The sequence below is a fragment of the Nematolebias whitei genome, chromosome 10, assembly GCF_014905685.2.
Source record: "Nematolebias whitei isolate Nwh7 chromosome 10, NemWhi1, whole genome shotgun sequence".
Taxonomy (NCBI): domain Eukaryota; kingdom Metazoa; phylum Chordata; class Actinopteri; order Cyprinodontiformes; family Rivulidae; genus Nematolebias; species Nematolebias whitei.
This window is the reverse complement of record NC_056507.1, coordinates 31,114,124-31,128,097: the sequence shown is the minus strand read 5'-3', so window position 1 is coordinate 31,128,097 and position 13,974 is coordinate 31,114,124. Positions and strand designations below refer to the sequence as shown.

General features: G+C 42.4%; 1 protein-coding gene across 2 annotated transcripts; it reads left to right on the top strand.

The window, feature by feature from the left end:
• Positions 1 to 316: 316 nt before the first annotated feature.
• On the top strand, positions 317 to 13,750 carry LOC119416357 (ubiquitin-conjugating enzyme E2 Q2). Of its 2 annotated transcripts, none has more exons than XM_037683593.1 (13): positions 317 to 559; positions 9,506 to 9,610; positions 9,844 to 9,966; positions 10,055 to 10,111; positions 10,199 to 10,348; positions 10,500 to 10,584; positions 10,692 to 10,752; positions 10,831 to 10,921; positions 11,014 to 11,072; positions 12,570 to 12,618; positions 12,706 to 12,801; positions 13,043 to 13,109; positions 13,195 to 13,750. In XM_037683593.1, exons 1-13 carry the CDS (start codon positions 401 to 403, stop codon positions 13,224 to 13,226), a joined length of 1,134 nt encoding a protein of 377 aa, XP_037539521.1. In that variant the 5' UTR covers positions 317 to 400; the 3' UTR covers positions 13,227 to 13,750. The 2 variants fall into 2 exon arrangements, with proteins under 2 accessions (XP_037539521.1, XP_037539520.1); XM_037683592.1 differs by having other exon boundaries at positions 10,196 to 10,348.
• The last annotated feature ends 224 nt before the right edge of the window (positions 13,751 to 13,974 follow it).

The window sequence follows — 13,974 nt, the reverse complement described above, 5'->3', positions numbered from 1 at the left end:
TATATATATATATATATATATATATATATATATATATATGAATGCATTTGATCTTGTCTCTAGCAGTAACACCAGGGTGACATCAGTCAGACTCTATGTTTAATATTCAACAGAAACTGTGTGTTGTAATAAGACAAGCCCAGGCTGAACAGCCAGCTAATATAACATGGTGTTGATGATAAGTAGTGATGGAGCAGCACAGTAAAACTCGTGCTGGTGGACAGAGGTGCGGTGTCTCTGCTCAGGCCAGCATGATGATGACTGTCGGATGAAGCTCCAGCTCTTTGTTGTTGTTCTCACGCTAACGTGCGAGATCCGAGCGGGCGACTCGACTGCGCGGTCGCATTCCGCCCCGACTTCCCCTCCGCCAGCGGCCTGCTCGCTTTGAGATGAGCTGAAGATGTCGGTTTCGGGGCTGAAGGCCGAACTGAAGTTTCTGGAGTCAATCTTTGACCCAAACCACGAGCGATTCCGAATAATAGACTGGAAACCCGACGAGCTGAGTTGTCAGTTCAACGTAACGAGAGAGAAGCTGCTGATCATCCACTGCAACATCACGGTGAGTGGAGGCCAGCTCCGACCTCCGACTACCCCCTGGAACCGGAGCGGGCGCCCCGTGTCCAGCTGCCGAACCGGGAGTACTCGCTTGCGTTTTCGTTTCACACTCGGCCACGTCAAAGAAGAGGAAACGAACTCACCGGGGACGCCAGCACACAGCCCGTGTTCTGTATTCACTTTTAAAATAAACGCAGCGACGCGGCGGTAGCCTCGGCTAACTGAAAGTGACGCTAGCTTGTTGTGTTAGCCAAAATAACTGCGTTACTTCTTCCAGAACTACAACCACCGACTTTATCACCGTTCAAACGCGTCTGTGGGGCTACCAACACGATCTGGTTTAAAACAGGGACACTTTAGCTTTGTCGTGATTATTTTTTAAGACGTAGCTTCTTTTTCTTTTTTTTTTTTTTGTGTGTGTGTGTGTGTGTAATTTTTTGACGTACAGTTCGTGATCCGTAACGTTAAACGCAGGCGGTTTAATGGAATGTTGTCCACCTTTTCAGTAAATAGACTGATCCCCGTAATGAACTTTTTGGCACGTATTAACGCGCAGGTTAAGCTGACTCTATCCTGCTTGGATGAGGAGTAACACACGCACTTCCACATGTTTTTATGGGTTTATTTAATTAATAACCGTCCCAAGCCACCAGCGTTAGCTCTGTATGCTCATCTGTTTTAGTCTCAATCATTATTGTATGTTATGAGCAAATGTGAAAAAGCCTTGAGTCCTTTTTTTTTTCTCCTTATTTTGCTCCAAAAGAGTCATTTTGGTCGTTTCCCCCCCATCTTAGTGAATACTCGTGCATTCTGAAGGACATTTGGTGCTCCCCCCCCACTCATATTTAATCCAGCATGACTATTTTCAAATGAGTGCGTTTATTTAAACCACATACTCTGCCTTATGATGCCTTCAAACATAATATGGCAAAACTCAAGGGATGAGCCTTGAGCAATTTGTAAATTGCATCTTTGCTTGGTTTGTTGCATGCAGTTTGTTGCAAAGACACAATTTGTTCCCAATTTTGCAGTTGAATCTATAAAAATAATAATAATAATAATAATATAAGCACTGACAGACACCAAATAGTGTATCGGCACCAACAAGATGATTCTTAAAGAGGTCTTAATTGAAAACTTGTCACACAATAAGTGATCCACTGAAGGATGAAGCATTTGCCTGGTTTTGGCTGAGTTTTTTCTATTACAGTTATTTTTACTTTTTTTATTCTGACATGTCATGTTTTGTCCTCCACTTGTCCATTTTCCTCGTTTTTTAAATACAGCACAATATGATCAGGTACAAGAACTTGATGGAAATTTAGAAGAAACAAAAAGTTAAAATATAAAATAAAATGCTGAAAGACCTTCAGAAAGTCTCAAACTAATAAAACCACTTCAACAGATTGCAGGAAATTCCACCTCCATAGAAGCAAAGTATAAAAACATTGGTGTGGTTTAAAACTCAAGTATTCCAGCCATAAACTTATTTTAAATACACGCCAGCTCTCACAACACATTAACGATGCAAGAAGTGAAGCACAGTTTTGTTAGCGGTCTGTCTTTGTAAGGTTCAGGTGGTACAGTTGAAGAACGTGTGACATCCTGACCACATCCTTCTTTCTCTGCAGAAACACACTCGCATGTTTGGGGACACAAACAAGCTTGTTTTAGGATGACATTTAGATGAAAGTCAGAGTTGTGGTGTTTGCACTGGTGCTCTGAAGTGTTTCTGTAGAAATGCAGCACGGGTAAATGGTGGCGTATTGGTCTAAACTTGAAATAAGCTTAAAAGTGTCTGTCCTGTTTGTGTTATGCTTTCGAACATCACCTAGTTCACAAGTGATGAGGATGAAAGATTAGGGCCTCGTTTTCAGTAATGAGGCTGTCGATCTGGTCTGCTGTGATGCAGAAAGAGTCGAGCCGAAAAGAAAAGTGCTCGGTACGTTCCAGCTCTCACCTCTTGAGGCGTAGATCATGGCCAGAAGAATGAGAGCCCAGGTGCAAGGGGCTGACTCAGTCTTAGGGTGCATTCACACCAACCCTGTTTAGTCCGCTTTAATCAAACTCCAGCTCGTTTTCCTAGAAAGTCCGGTTCGTTTAGGGAGGTGTGAACGTGCCATCGAACTCTGTCACGGAACAAAAAGGTGAACTCTGGCCCGGGCTAAAACCTAGGTCTCGGTCCGGTAGAAGCGAACTCCAGCGCGGTTCGAGTGCAGTGTGAACGTAAACAGACCGGACCGCTCCGTAGGGTAAACAAACACACATTTCTCTGACCTTATATGGAGCCGTCAGCTGACTTGTGTGAAAAACAACATTCTCCATGGTCTTCTGTCTCATCTTCTGCTCATGCTAAGTCCATTTTTTAAAAATTACAAAATATAACTCCTAAAACTGCTAAAACTTGATGCCACTTCGTTTTTGCTTTTATTTACAGAAGAAGAAGAAGACGTGTCTTCAGAGGTTTTTGTGTCGTTTCTTTCAGTAGTTCTTGGTGCAGCGCCCCCACAGGCGAGCGGGGGAACAGGTTGTTTCAACACGTTGACTCGACTGCACAGTGCAGTGTGAATGCAAACGCACCAGCTCAAATGTAACAAAAGGTCATGAATATTGGTCCCGAACCGAGTCTACTGGACTATCTGGTGTGAAAACGACCTTAGAGATGGACTGAGGAGCTCCGTCCTCCAGGAGGAGCTTGAAGTAGAACCACTGCTCCTGTGTATTAAAATGAGTCAGCTGAGGAGGTTTGGGTTTCTTGGGCGCCTTCCAGGTACGTCTATCTGGGAGGAGACCCTGGGGCAAGTCCCAAACTTGAATCATTTATTCTGTCTGGCCTGTGAACACCTTGAGATACCCCAGGAGGAGTTAAGAGTGTTGCAGGGGAGAGGGATGTCTGGTTTCCCATCCTGGACCTGTTGCCTCTAACTCGACCATGGATAAGCAGCAGAAAATCCATCCATTATCTTGACCCGCTTCTTCCATTTTGGGTCACGGGGGTCGTCGGTGCCCATGTCCAGCAATCACTGTGCGAGGGGCGGGGTACACCCTGGACGGGTCGCAAGTCCATCACAGGGCCACATAGAGACAAACAACCATTCACTCTCTCACTCACACCTAGGGACAATTTAAAGTTACCAATCAGCCTAACATGCATGTTTTTGGTCTGTGGGAGAAAACCCACGCATGCACGGAGAGAACATGCAAACCCCACCCAGAAAGGCCCCTGGACCAGGGTTTGAACAAAGGACCTGCTCGCTGAGAGGCAGCAGCTCTACCAGCAGAAAATTATCAATATATTTCCAAATTGAGCTATCACAGGTTTTTTTAATTTTTTTTATAGGGTTGGCTTCTTAAGCTGCCATAGACTAAAGCCTCCAGTATACTCAGGCACGCGTCGGTCCGCGTGTACCAGGTTAGAGTCGAAGCGGACGCCCACAGGGCATGTCCATGCAAAGCTCAATTTTTATGACCGCCTAATCTGTGTCGCACAATAAACTGCCCGGCGACGGACTGTTTTGTATGTGACACCAATGTATTAAATTCCCCTTCTTCATCCGTGGTCTGGTTTAATGGCCTTTTCTTATTTATTTATTTTTTTCAAGAGGCAAGCGATCTCTTCCTCCTCTGTTGATGCCGTGACTGAAATGGTGAGAAATGAAGGAATTTGTCACGAGCGAATTAAAATCAGGTCCATCATGGCTGCAGGAGGATCTGGAGATTTCCTGGTGGGCTGGTCAGATGTGTGGGCTGCAGGGTCAGTGCCCCCTGTTTTTTTTATTTTTTACTTTTTATTAACAAAATATAAACACAGAACACTGCTGCGGCTGGGGCTGCCAGCTCTCGTTTTTTTGTGACCTGTCAATCAATCCAGTAGGTGACGGCGTGTCAGCAAATGACCAATCAGCAACCTCAATTTGTCCCAAAGGTAAACGCCCCTTGCCTGCAGAGCTGCTCTGCAGCCGCTCAGGGTGGACGCTCGAGTATGAAGTCTCAACCCTCTGTGGACAGTGTGTGTCGAGTCTGTGCAGACTGTCCGTCCGTCCAAAGCCACAGTGATAACAGTTTAAACTCTTACGGATGAAGATGAAGGCAGCAGTTTGCTTTTGTCAATCAGTCTGATTTTTATTAAGCGAGTACCTGTAGTGGCAGGTAGGTGCATGAAATATGAGAAAGTTGTTTTAAAGTCCAGCTCCACTTCTCTGTCTGATCACAAACGCACAGCATTAAAAACATGTTCGTACGCTCTCAGGATGCTTTAAGACTCGGCCCTTCAGGTCTGTCTCATGGTTTGACACCTTTACTGTATGTGCCGAGCACCCGCTGATCCAATTTGACTCAAACTCTTGTTTCCATGTAGATGTTTTCCATCTCCTCTAGTGTTCACAGATGAAAAAGTAAAACCCCACTAACAGCTGAGAGACGTGTTGATTTGACCACAGATGTTATCCCAACAATATTTTCAGTATTATAGACGGTTTCAATTTTACCCACTTTATTCTCAGCAAAATAAAGTTGTATTTATATTATTTACCCAAATTAACAACAAACACATTAGAAGGCGTATTAAGTTTCTCCTGCAGATATACAGAAATAAAACACTTCACAATGTAGAATTATAAAAGATATAACTGATAAATATTTGAATTGGTTCTTATTACCGATGTGATGTAATCCTTTTTGTTAAGCTTACCTCAACAGTTTGAGGTTGATGTTTTCCCAGCTTGTAGCTAAAACATTGCTTTGCAGTGATAAATGAGAATTATTGGACATAGTCACTGAAACCGTAAACACACGAACTGTTTATTCTGATGGATTATCACTGGATTATGTGAACACGTGCAGTTCTTACTACAGAGATTTCTCTTTTGTTTTCCTACTTAACCCTAAACTGAAGCATATCCATTTACCAAATATCATAAAAAATCAAATAAACTTGCTGCCTGGCCTTTTATCTGCAGTGCATGTAAACTAAGTTGTGAGCTCGGTGCCTAAAGTTCTGGATCCAACCAGGCTTCACACATTTACAGCAGAACCAATCGTTGTCTGTTCCTCATCTGAAGAAGGCAGCCACACTTCATCTTTTTCCCCTCATTGATCTGTTTCAAAGATTTAGGTTAATTACAATTTAGTTTTTGATGTTAAATTTGAATAAATGTTAAGGTAAAACAAAGAACTGACAGAAATGTATTGAATTTGGATTTAGACATTAATCAAATGGTTTTTTTGTAACCTAATTGGGTGGAATCACTTTTATTCATTTAACTGTTTTCAATAATGAGCATTTCTTGTAGTTTGAAGCAGCATTGCTGTTTTTACTTCAACCTGTCCATTTTTAAGTACCATAATTTGTTTTACTTCATTTACAAACACACGTTTTGGTTAATGTCAAGTGTTTTTTACAGAAACCAAGCCTGTCTTTATGTGTTGGAGTGCACAGGGTTGTTAAAGAAAATCTTCAACACCACAAGAGTACAGTTTTTAATAGTCCCCGCGGGTGTTTTATTCATTATAGCAGAACCTGCAGAGCTTCAGCAAAGGCAATATTTCTGAACGAATGAGTTCATGGATGTTCAAGTCATTAGTAAAACCTGCTTGTTGCTCAGATGACTAATGTTGTCTGCATGTTTATTTCCACGCACAACCGGTAGCTGTCACCAGCTTCTGGCTGAACCTTTGACACGTGTGTTGCCTTTTAGAATCAGGTGTGAACTCGAGTCTATAGCTGACCACTTCTGATCGCATCAGCTGTAGCTGTTGGCACCGAATCTCAGGGTCCCAGGGTTCAAGTGACGCCTGTCGACATGTTTGTTTTGTTTGAAGTGCAGCGCAAAATCCTCACATGCATTCGTTAAATCCTCTCTGATGAAACAAGTGCATTACAGTTCACCTAAAATATAGTTTTTGGTAATTATTTTTTAATACAACAATTATTATAACTTTTGTTAGTTGTTAGAATCTAATTTCATGTCTAAGTTCTTTATTTGACATTGTTCCACCTCATGTGGTACATGAGGTGGAACAAAACTATGTACACAGTGTCCCAGTTACATCCAATAAAAGTATAAATTGTAACAAAAAACAGTAATAAGATGTAAGATATGAACTAAGAAATATGCTAAACAGTAGTGCAAAAACAATACGCTGAACAACAGCAGCATGAACATGAGTCAGTGTGAGCAGATGAGTATAAATGAACACAGCAGCATGAAATAATCAGCAGCATAAGATCAGCAGAATGGACAATCAGCAGCACATATCAACAAAGTGGCATTACAGTGATTTTTTTTTTCACAGTGATTATTCTAGTTAGAGGTTCATGAGTCTAACAGCCTCAGGGTAGAAGCTGTTCCTCAGTCTAGTGGTTCTACACTTAATGCTCCTCAACCTCCTTCCTGAGGGGAGTGGGGCAAAAGTGTGTGTGCTGGGTGAGTGAGGTCCTTGATGATGCAGGTGGCCCTCTTCCTGCATCTGGAGGTGTAGATGTTTGTGATGGGGAGGTTGCCTCCAACATGTGCTGCTATGTTCAGATTATATTTAAGCTACAATAATTACATGCTCGCTTGTTGCTTTTACGTAGCATTTCTTCCATCTTACAAAGCATGAACTGAAGTTCACCTGCGACCTGACATTTGGTTTAAGATCTAAAAAAGCTTCAGAGCCTCCTGTCGTTTGTGCTGCTCGATGTGTTCTTGCTCCGCAGCTGACAGAAGATGGATCATTTTGTAAAATGGGTGGCTATGTGGGCTGAGACATTTTTATTTGTATTTTATATTATTGTACTCTATTAATCCCCAATGGGAAAATTAATTCTCTGCATTTTTCCCATTGCACATGTGAGCACACACATATCGGCCAGTGGCCCTCACCCCGATAGTCACTAAATGCTTCGAAAAACTGGTCATGACTCACATCAAATCAACATCAACGAGGACCCTCATCAGTACGCATACCGCGAGAACCAATCAACAGAGGATGTCATCTCCTCTGTGGTCCACACCGCTCTCAACCATCTGGAGCAGAAAAACTCTTACGTCCATATGCTCTTTGTGGACTTCACATCCTCCTTCAACACCATGATCCCCCAAACCCTGATGGACAAACTATCCACACTAGGACTAAGCCCCTCCATTTGCAACTGGGTACTAGACTTCTTAACAAACAGACCACAGTTAGTGAGGATCCACAACTTCTCCTCCTCCACCATAACCCTCAGCACTGGCTCTCCTCAGGGATGTGTGTTGAGGCCCCTCCTGTTTACTCTGCTCACATATGATTGTGCAGCTACCCATCCAGGCTGTCACATTGTAAAGTTTGCAGATGATACAGCGGTGGTGGGATGCACCACAAACAATGATGAGTCCATCTACAGGCAAGAGGTGGAACACCTGGAGAGCTGGTGCAGAGAGAATAACCTTCACATCAATGTGAAGAAGACAAAGGAAATGATTGTGGACTTCAGAAGGAACAAACACACCTACACCCCCCTGAACATAAGAGGATCTGCGGTGGAAGTGGTCTCCAGCTACAAGTACTTGGGTGTACACATGAATGACAACCTCAGCTGGAGCAACAACACCACCAGCCTGATCAAGAAAGCTCATCAGACTCTACTTCCTCAGACGGCTCTGGGAAGCTCAGTCCTCACCTCCTTCTACAGGTGTGCAGTGGAGAGCATCCTGTGCTCCAGCATCAACGTGTGGCATGGAGGCTGCACAGCTGCAGAAAGAAAAGCTTTGCAGAGAGTGGTGAAGGCTGCACAGAAGATGTTGGAGTCAGTTTCCCCACCATCACAGACATCTACACCTCCAGATGCAGGAAGAGAGCCACCTGCATCATGAAGGACCTCACTCACCCAGCACACACACTTTTTGCCCCAATCCCCTCAGGAAGGAGGTTGAGGAGCATTAAGTGTAGAACCACTAGACTGAGGAACAGCTTCTACCCTGAGGCTGTTAGACTCAAGAATCTCTAACCAGAACAATCATTGTGAAAAATCACATCATGTTGCTGCTGATCTGTTTCATGTTGCTGCTGATCTGTTTCAATGTTCCACCTCCACCTGTTTCTTGTTGATGTGTTCATGCGTGCTCATTTGCTCACACAGACTCATGTTCATGTTCGTGCTGATGTTTGATGCTAATGTTTTTTATGCTATTAGTGCTTAGTGTATATTTAGTTTGTTTTTCTTAGTTCATATCTTAGATCTTATCACTGTTTTTATTTTACATTTGTTTTTTTGGATGAAACTGGGACCCTGTGTACATATTGTCACTCCACCACATGAGGTGGAGTGACAATAAAGAATCTCTGACTCTGACATGTGAAGCAGTTAGCTGCCATCTAAGGCGCCTGGGGGGCAGCTGGGTGGGTTAAGGGCCTTGCCCATGGGCCCAGGGTGGGGCAAAAGAAAGTGAAGGCAGGTGTGGTTGTTTCACCTTCTTGGGTTTGAAACCATGTGTAGGACTAAACAACAAAGTCCATGCTCGATAATCCAGGTATAAAATCCAATATTTTTCAGTCAGGTCATCTGGACAGTTTCTGAACCAGTTTGACAAGACAGTCAACAAGGAAGAGGGCCGACAATGGAGGAGGGGGCGTACCAAAGAGACCATCTAATCACAAGCAGAACTGGTTTGTTCCACTTTGGAGTAAGCTGTTGGGGGAAGAATCAGTTTAGTTGTGTGTTTCCTTGACTGATGAAGCCTTCTGGATCGAAGGCGAAACGGTTCAGCACAAAAAAAAGAAACTGTCCAGATGACCTGACTGAAAAATGTTGGGCATGTGTAGGACTGGAATAAACTTTCAAGGTTTTAATGTAAGTGCCGTCTTTGCGTCAGGATGGTGTTTCGGTCTCTGAAAAGCAGCAGGACCTAATGAAAAACACAACTTGTAAACAATGAAGGCCTTAACGCTCAGGCAGCTCAATGACTTCTTGTTCCCTCTGTTTTAGGAGTCCTACCCCTCAACACCACCCATATGGTTTGTGGACTCGGATGATCCTAGTCTGGCTGAAGTGTTGGAGCGCCTGGAGGATGTGAGGAAAGGCAGCACGTTGGTACGTTGCTTCATTAAGGATCCCACAGAGGCAGAAACATGACGACTCCTCCATCTTTTATTTACTATATTTATTCTGTTGAATAAGTTAGCATTTTATTTTGTGAATTTTGTGTTTTTGACATTTTGGTGGGAATGATCCAAATCAGAATGACGCTTAATATTTTTCTTCATCACTGCGGTGTAGTTTATTCTCTATATATTAACAGTCTGTTCCCCTGATGTTGTTTTTAGCTTCTTCAGCAGCTGAAGCGCCTCATTTGTGACCTCTGTCGTCTTTATAACCTGCCACAACATCCAGATGTGGAAATGCTGGACCAGCCTCTACCTGCTGGCCCAATTACCCAGGAGCGAAAGGTAGGCACCGGAAACAAGAGCTCAGTCTCTGATTTTCACACCCAGAGCCTCATGATTGTTTTTGATTGGATGTTTAATCCCGCTGCAGCATGGGCCATCGGATGAGGTGACGTCTGAAGAGGAGGAGGAGGAAGAAATGGGAGAGGTGTGTGTTTCTGACAGTCCATTAGATCCATATTTATCCAGTTTGTTTATGTTCTTTCTAAACTTACTGCTTGAACTGTGGCAGCAGGACATAGACTTGGACCAAGACCTGGACCATTACGACATGAAAGAAGAGGAACCAGCAGAAGGCAAAAAGTCAGAAGATGATGGAATAGAGAAAGAAAATCTGGCCGTCTTGGAAAAAATACGTAAAAACCAGAGACAAGACCACTTGAACGTAAACGTCCCTTCTGTTTATTTGATTCTTGATTAAACTTGGTGACTGTAGAAGGTTTCTTCTGTCTGAACTTTTTGACTCAGTCAGATACAACTCAAAATCCTGACTGCCTGTTTCTCGGTGATGGATCTTTTTCTGATCTCTGCTGTAGGGTGCTGTCTCCGGTTCAGTGCAAGCCTCAGATCGTCTAATGAAGGAGCTCAGGGAGATCTACAGGTCACAGAGTTACAAGACAGGTGACAACCAGGATCATCTCTCTATGATTATATGATTATTACTTTATTGTTTTTAATTGTTCCATCAGCTGGTCAAATAAAATCTGTTCTTATTCCTTGTCTCTCAGGTATTTATTCAGTGGAACTAGTCAATGACAGCCTTTATGAGTGGCACGTCAAGTTAAAGAAGTGAGTTCTTATTCCTGAAACATTTCCTTCCTTGAAATGTTGCAAACTGTTGATTTCGACTCGTCCTTGTGTTTTCAGGGTAGACCCAGATAGTCCGTTACATAGTGACCTGCAGGTTTTAAAAGAAAAAGAAGGAGTGGAGTTCATTCTGCTCAATTTCTTTTATAAAGTGAGTTAAGAGGAAACGTTGGGGGATTTTTCCAGGAAATGTGGAATTGTTTTAATAAGCAGAGTTTTTATTTGTGTGTTTCTGTTTGACAGGATAATTTTCCTTTCGACCCACCTTTTGTACGGGTCGTCTCACCTGTGCTCTCTGGAGGGTGAGTGTAGTAATTTCCCCGTGCACGACTTGCATATATCACTACAACTAGATTCATTAGTGCACACAAGCTTTAAGCCTTCCTCTGACTTTGTTGGAACATATTTACATTTTAAGTTGCACATTAGCTGGCTCTCTTTGGGCAGGGTAAGTTATGATTATTACGCAGATACTTTTCACTGGTTTCTTACAAATCAGCTCAAATCCTTCAGTTTCTAATGAGTACATTATATGTGGTTTAGCTTATGACTGGGGTGAGCATCTTAAGTAAGAACACTTCAGATTTGTTGCTGATTATTGAGGTTTTTTTGGAATATTAACTCCACCTCGCTTACTGTCCTGTTCTCCCTCCATCCACCTGTCAGCCACCACTTCAAACACAAGAGCAGGATCCACTTTAGGATTCAACTTGTGCTGGTTTCATCCTTCACTCATGCAGGCCAAATTAATGCAGCACAAGTGTCAACAGGACAACAAACTTTTATCTCAGCAGCCACTTTAGGATTCAGGACAGTTGCCAGTTTCATGTCTTTTGCTTAAAAGGTGTCCTCACAGTTGAAACTCTTAGTGAGTTCAAGTTAGGGGTGGGCGATATGGCTCAAATATAATATCGTGATATTTCAGAGCATTCTGACGAGAACGATGAATTTCATGATATAACCACAAAAAAAAAAACAACTCCCACAGAAATCATAGTTATTCATTTGACAAAATTAACTTAACACATTGCTTTGCAGTATTATATAAAAATGTAAAAACAAGGGTTAATTTTACTGGGGGGAGACAGTTGAGCTGTCTGTACCTGCAGTTTAGAGCTGGGTAGAGAGACAGCTGAGCCACACGGTTGTTTGTTTTTAGCTTTTTAGCTAGCTAGTATTGCGTGCAACTAATTAGCGTTACGCCAGTACCTACAGGTGGAGGGGGGGTGCGCAGTTCGGTTTGGTCGTTCGGCACGCTCAGTTCTGTTAACGGGGCGGGGCACCCTGACGTATTACGTAATGAAATTAACATATGATATCATTTATTTTCCCGGGCAAGCTTTTTTACCGGTATTATCGTGAACGGCATGATATGGCCCAGCCCTAGTTTAAGTTTACTCCAAAGAACCAGAGGCTACAGGTGCAGAGACATGTGCTGCTGGGGGCAGGGGACAGGTACTGTGGCTCAGTAGCTGAGCTCACCTGTGACCATTGATTCCACTTTATTGTCCTTTCAAAATAAACTATGATGGCAGAAACAGGCACTGCAACACTCAGATTATGATTTTTATTTTAATTTATATTAATTATAGACTTTAAACACAAAAACAAGTTATTTTTCAAATTAGTGTTACCCAGATTTTTTCTGTGCTTTTGCTTATCTACATTGTTTTTTTTTAGAAAAAAACAAACAAAGGCAAAGATTTTCATTTAGCAATAAATAAGCATTAAGTGTAATGAATGTGAGTTGTGCGGTGGTTGCAACTCCATCCTCTGTGTTTTCTGTTCATTTGTTTCAGGTATGTGCTGGGAGGAGGAGCCTTGTGCATGGAACTTCTCACAAAACAGGTACGTGCACGAGTACATGCAACCTGCGTCAGTTTTGTTATCTGTCACGGGTGTGTGAGCTTGGTTTTATTTGTTTGTGTGTTTCAGGGCTGGAGCAGTGCCTATTCAATAGAATCTGTCATTATGCAGATAAATGCAACTCTGGTTAAAGGCAAAGCCAGGGTGCAGTTTGGAGCCAATAAGGTAACGCCCTTCGGCCTCTTGTTTTAATGATCTGTTAACAGCTCAGTGTCTGGAAAACAACTCGGACTGTCTGTAACAGCTGCATGTTTTCATCACTCTTCTTCTTTTTGGAGAGTTGAGTCAAAAATTAGCTCAGTTCAGTGGAACAGTGTAAGTTTAGAAATAAAAACTACAAGTCTGAGCTCCAAGGAACACGTTTAAACCAGTATTTTAATACTTAAATGTATCTCTTGTATTGTAGAATCAGTACAATCTTGCCAGAGCACAACAGTCGTACAAATCCCTGGTGCAGATTCACGAAAAGAACGGTGAGTTACAGTTTTCAGAGTTTTTGTAATTAACATATTTATTAAAATAAAAACTATGAACAGAGATGTTTGTTTGCTCGTCCAGGCTGGTACACACCTCCCAAAGAAGACGGGTAAGGAGCTGCCTCCACTTTGCACTGGGAACACGTCTTTGGGTCATCTTGTTTTCTTCGGAATATTTTCTCCTCCCCACTGGGAATACATCGTCTTTCTCACGGAAACATCTCGCTGGCTTCTCCCCAGCACTGTCGCTCGGCTCCAGGAAAGACTCAACTCTGGTCTCACTTCGCCCCGAACGTGAGGGTAACACTTGTTGTCCTGTTTTTCTTTAAAAAAAAAAAAAAAAAGCTTGTTGGTCTTTTTTTGGAACAAGAAGGAAAGAACACAAACAGATTTTCTACCCTGTAGATGTGGGGAAATCCTTGTTGTTTAGCTGCTCCGACACAGTGACCCCCGCGGTCAGGTTTCCCCTCGTTTCATGGGAATTTTAAAGGATCCATACTGAAGCTCTTGAAAAGGCACCCCCGTTGCACCTGCTTTTAATTGACTGTGATTTTTTTTTTTCTTTAAAACTGAACAGGTACATAAATGCATATATGAGACATTTTGTTTGATTTTGTTGTTGTTATTTGAACATCCAAGGCAATAAAAAGAAGCCAATTCCTCATGTTGGACGTTTATCTGTAAATTAAAATGACCTACTGCTCACAATCTTTTAGTTCTTATTAAAACATTTACAGAACATTTGGCCACAAATTCAAACCTGCAGTTCTGAACGAACATCAGCTTACTAACAAATCAAGAATGGAAAAAATATTTTTGTCAGATGTGTTGTGACATTTTAACATTGAAGCTCAAATGGTTT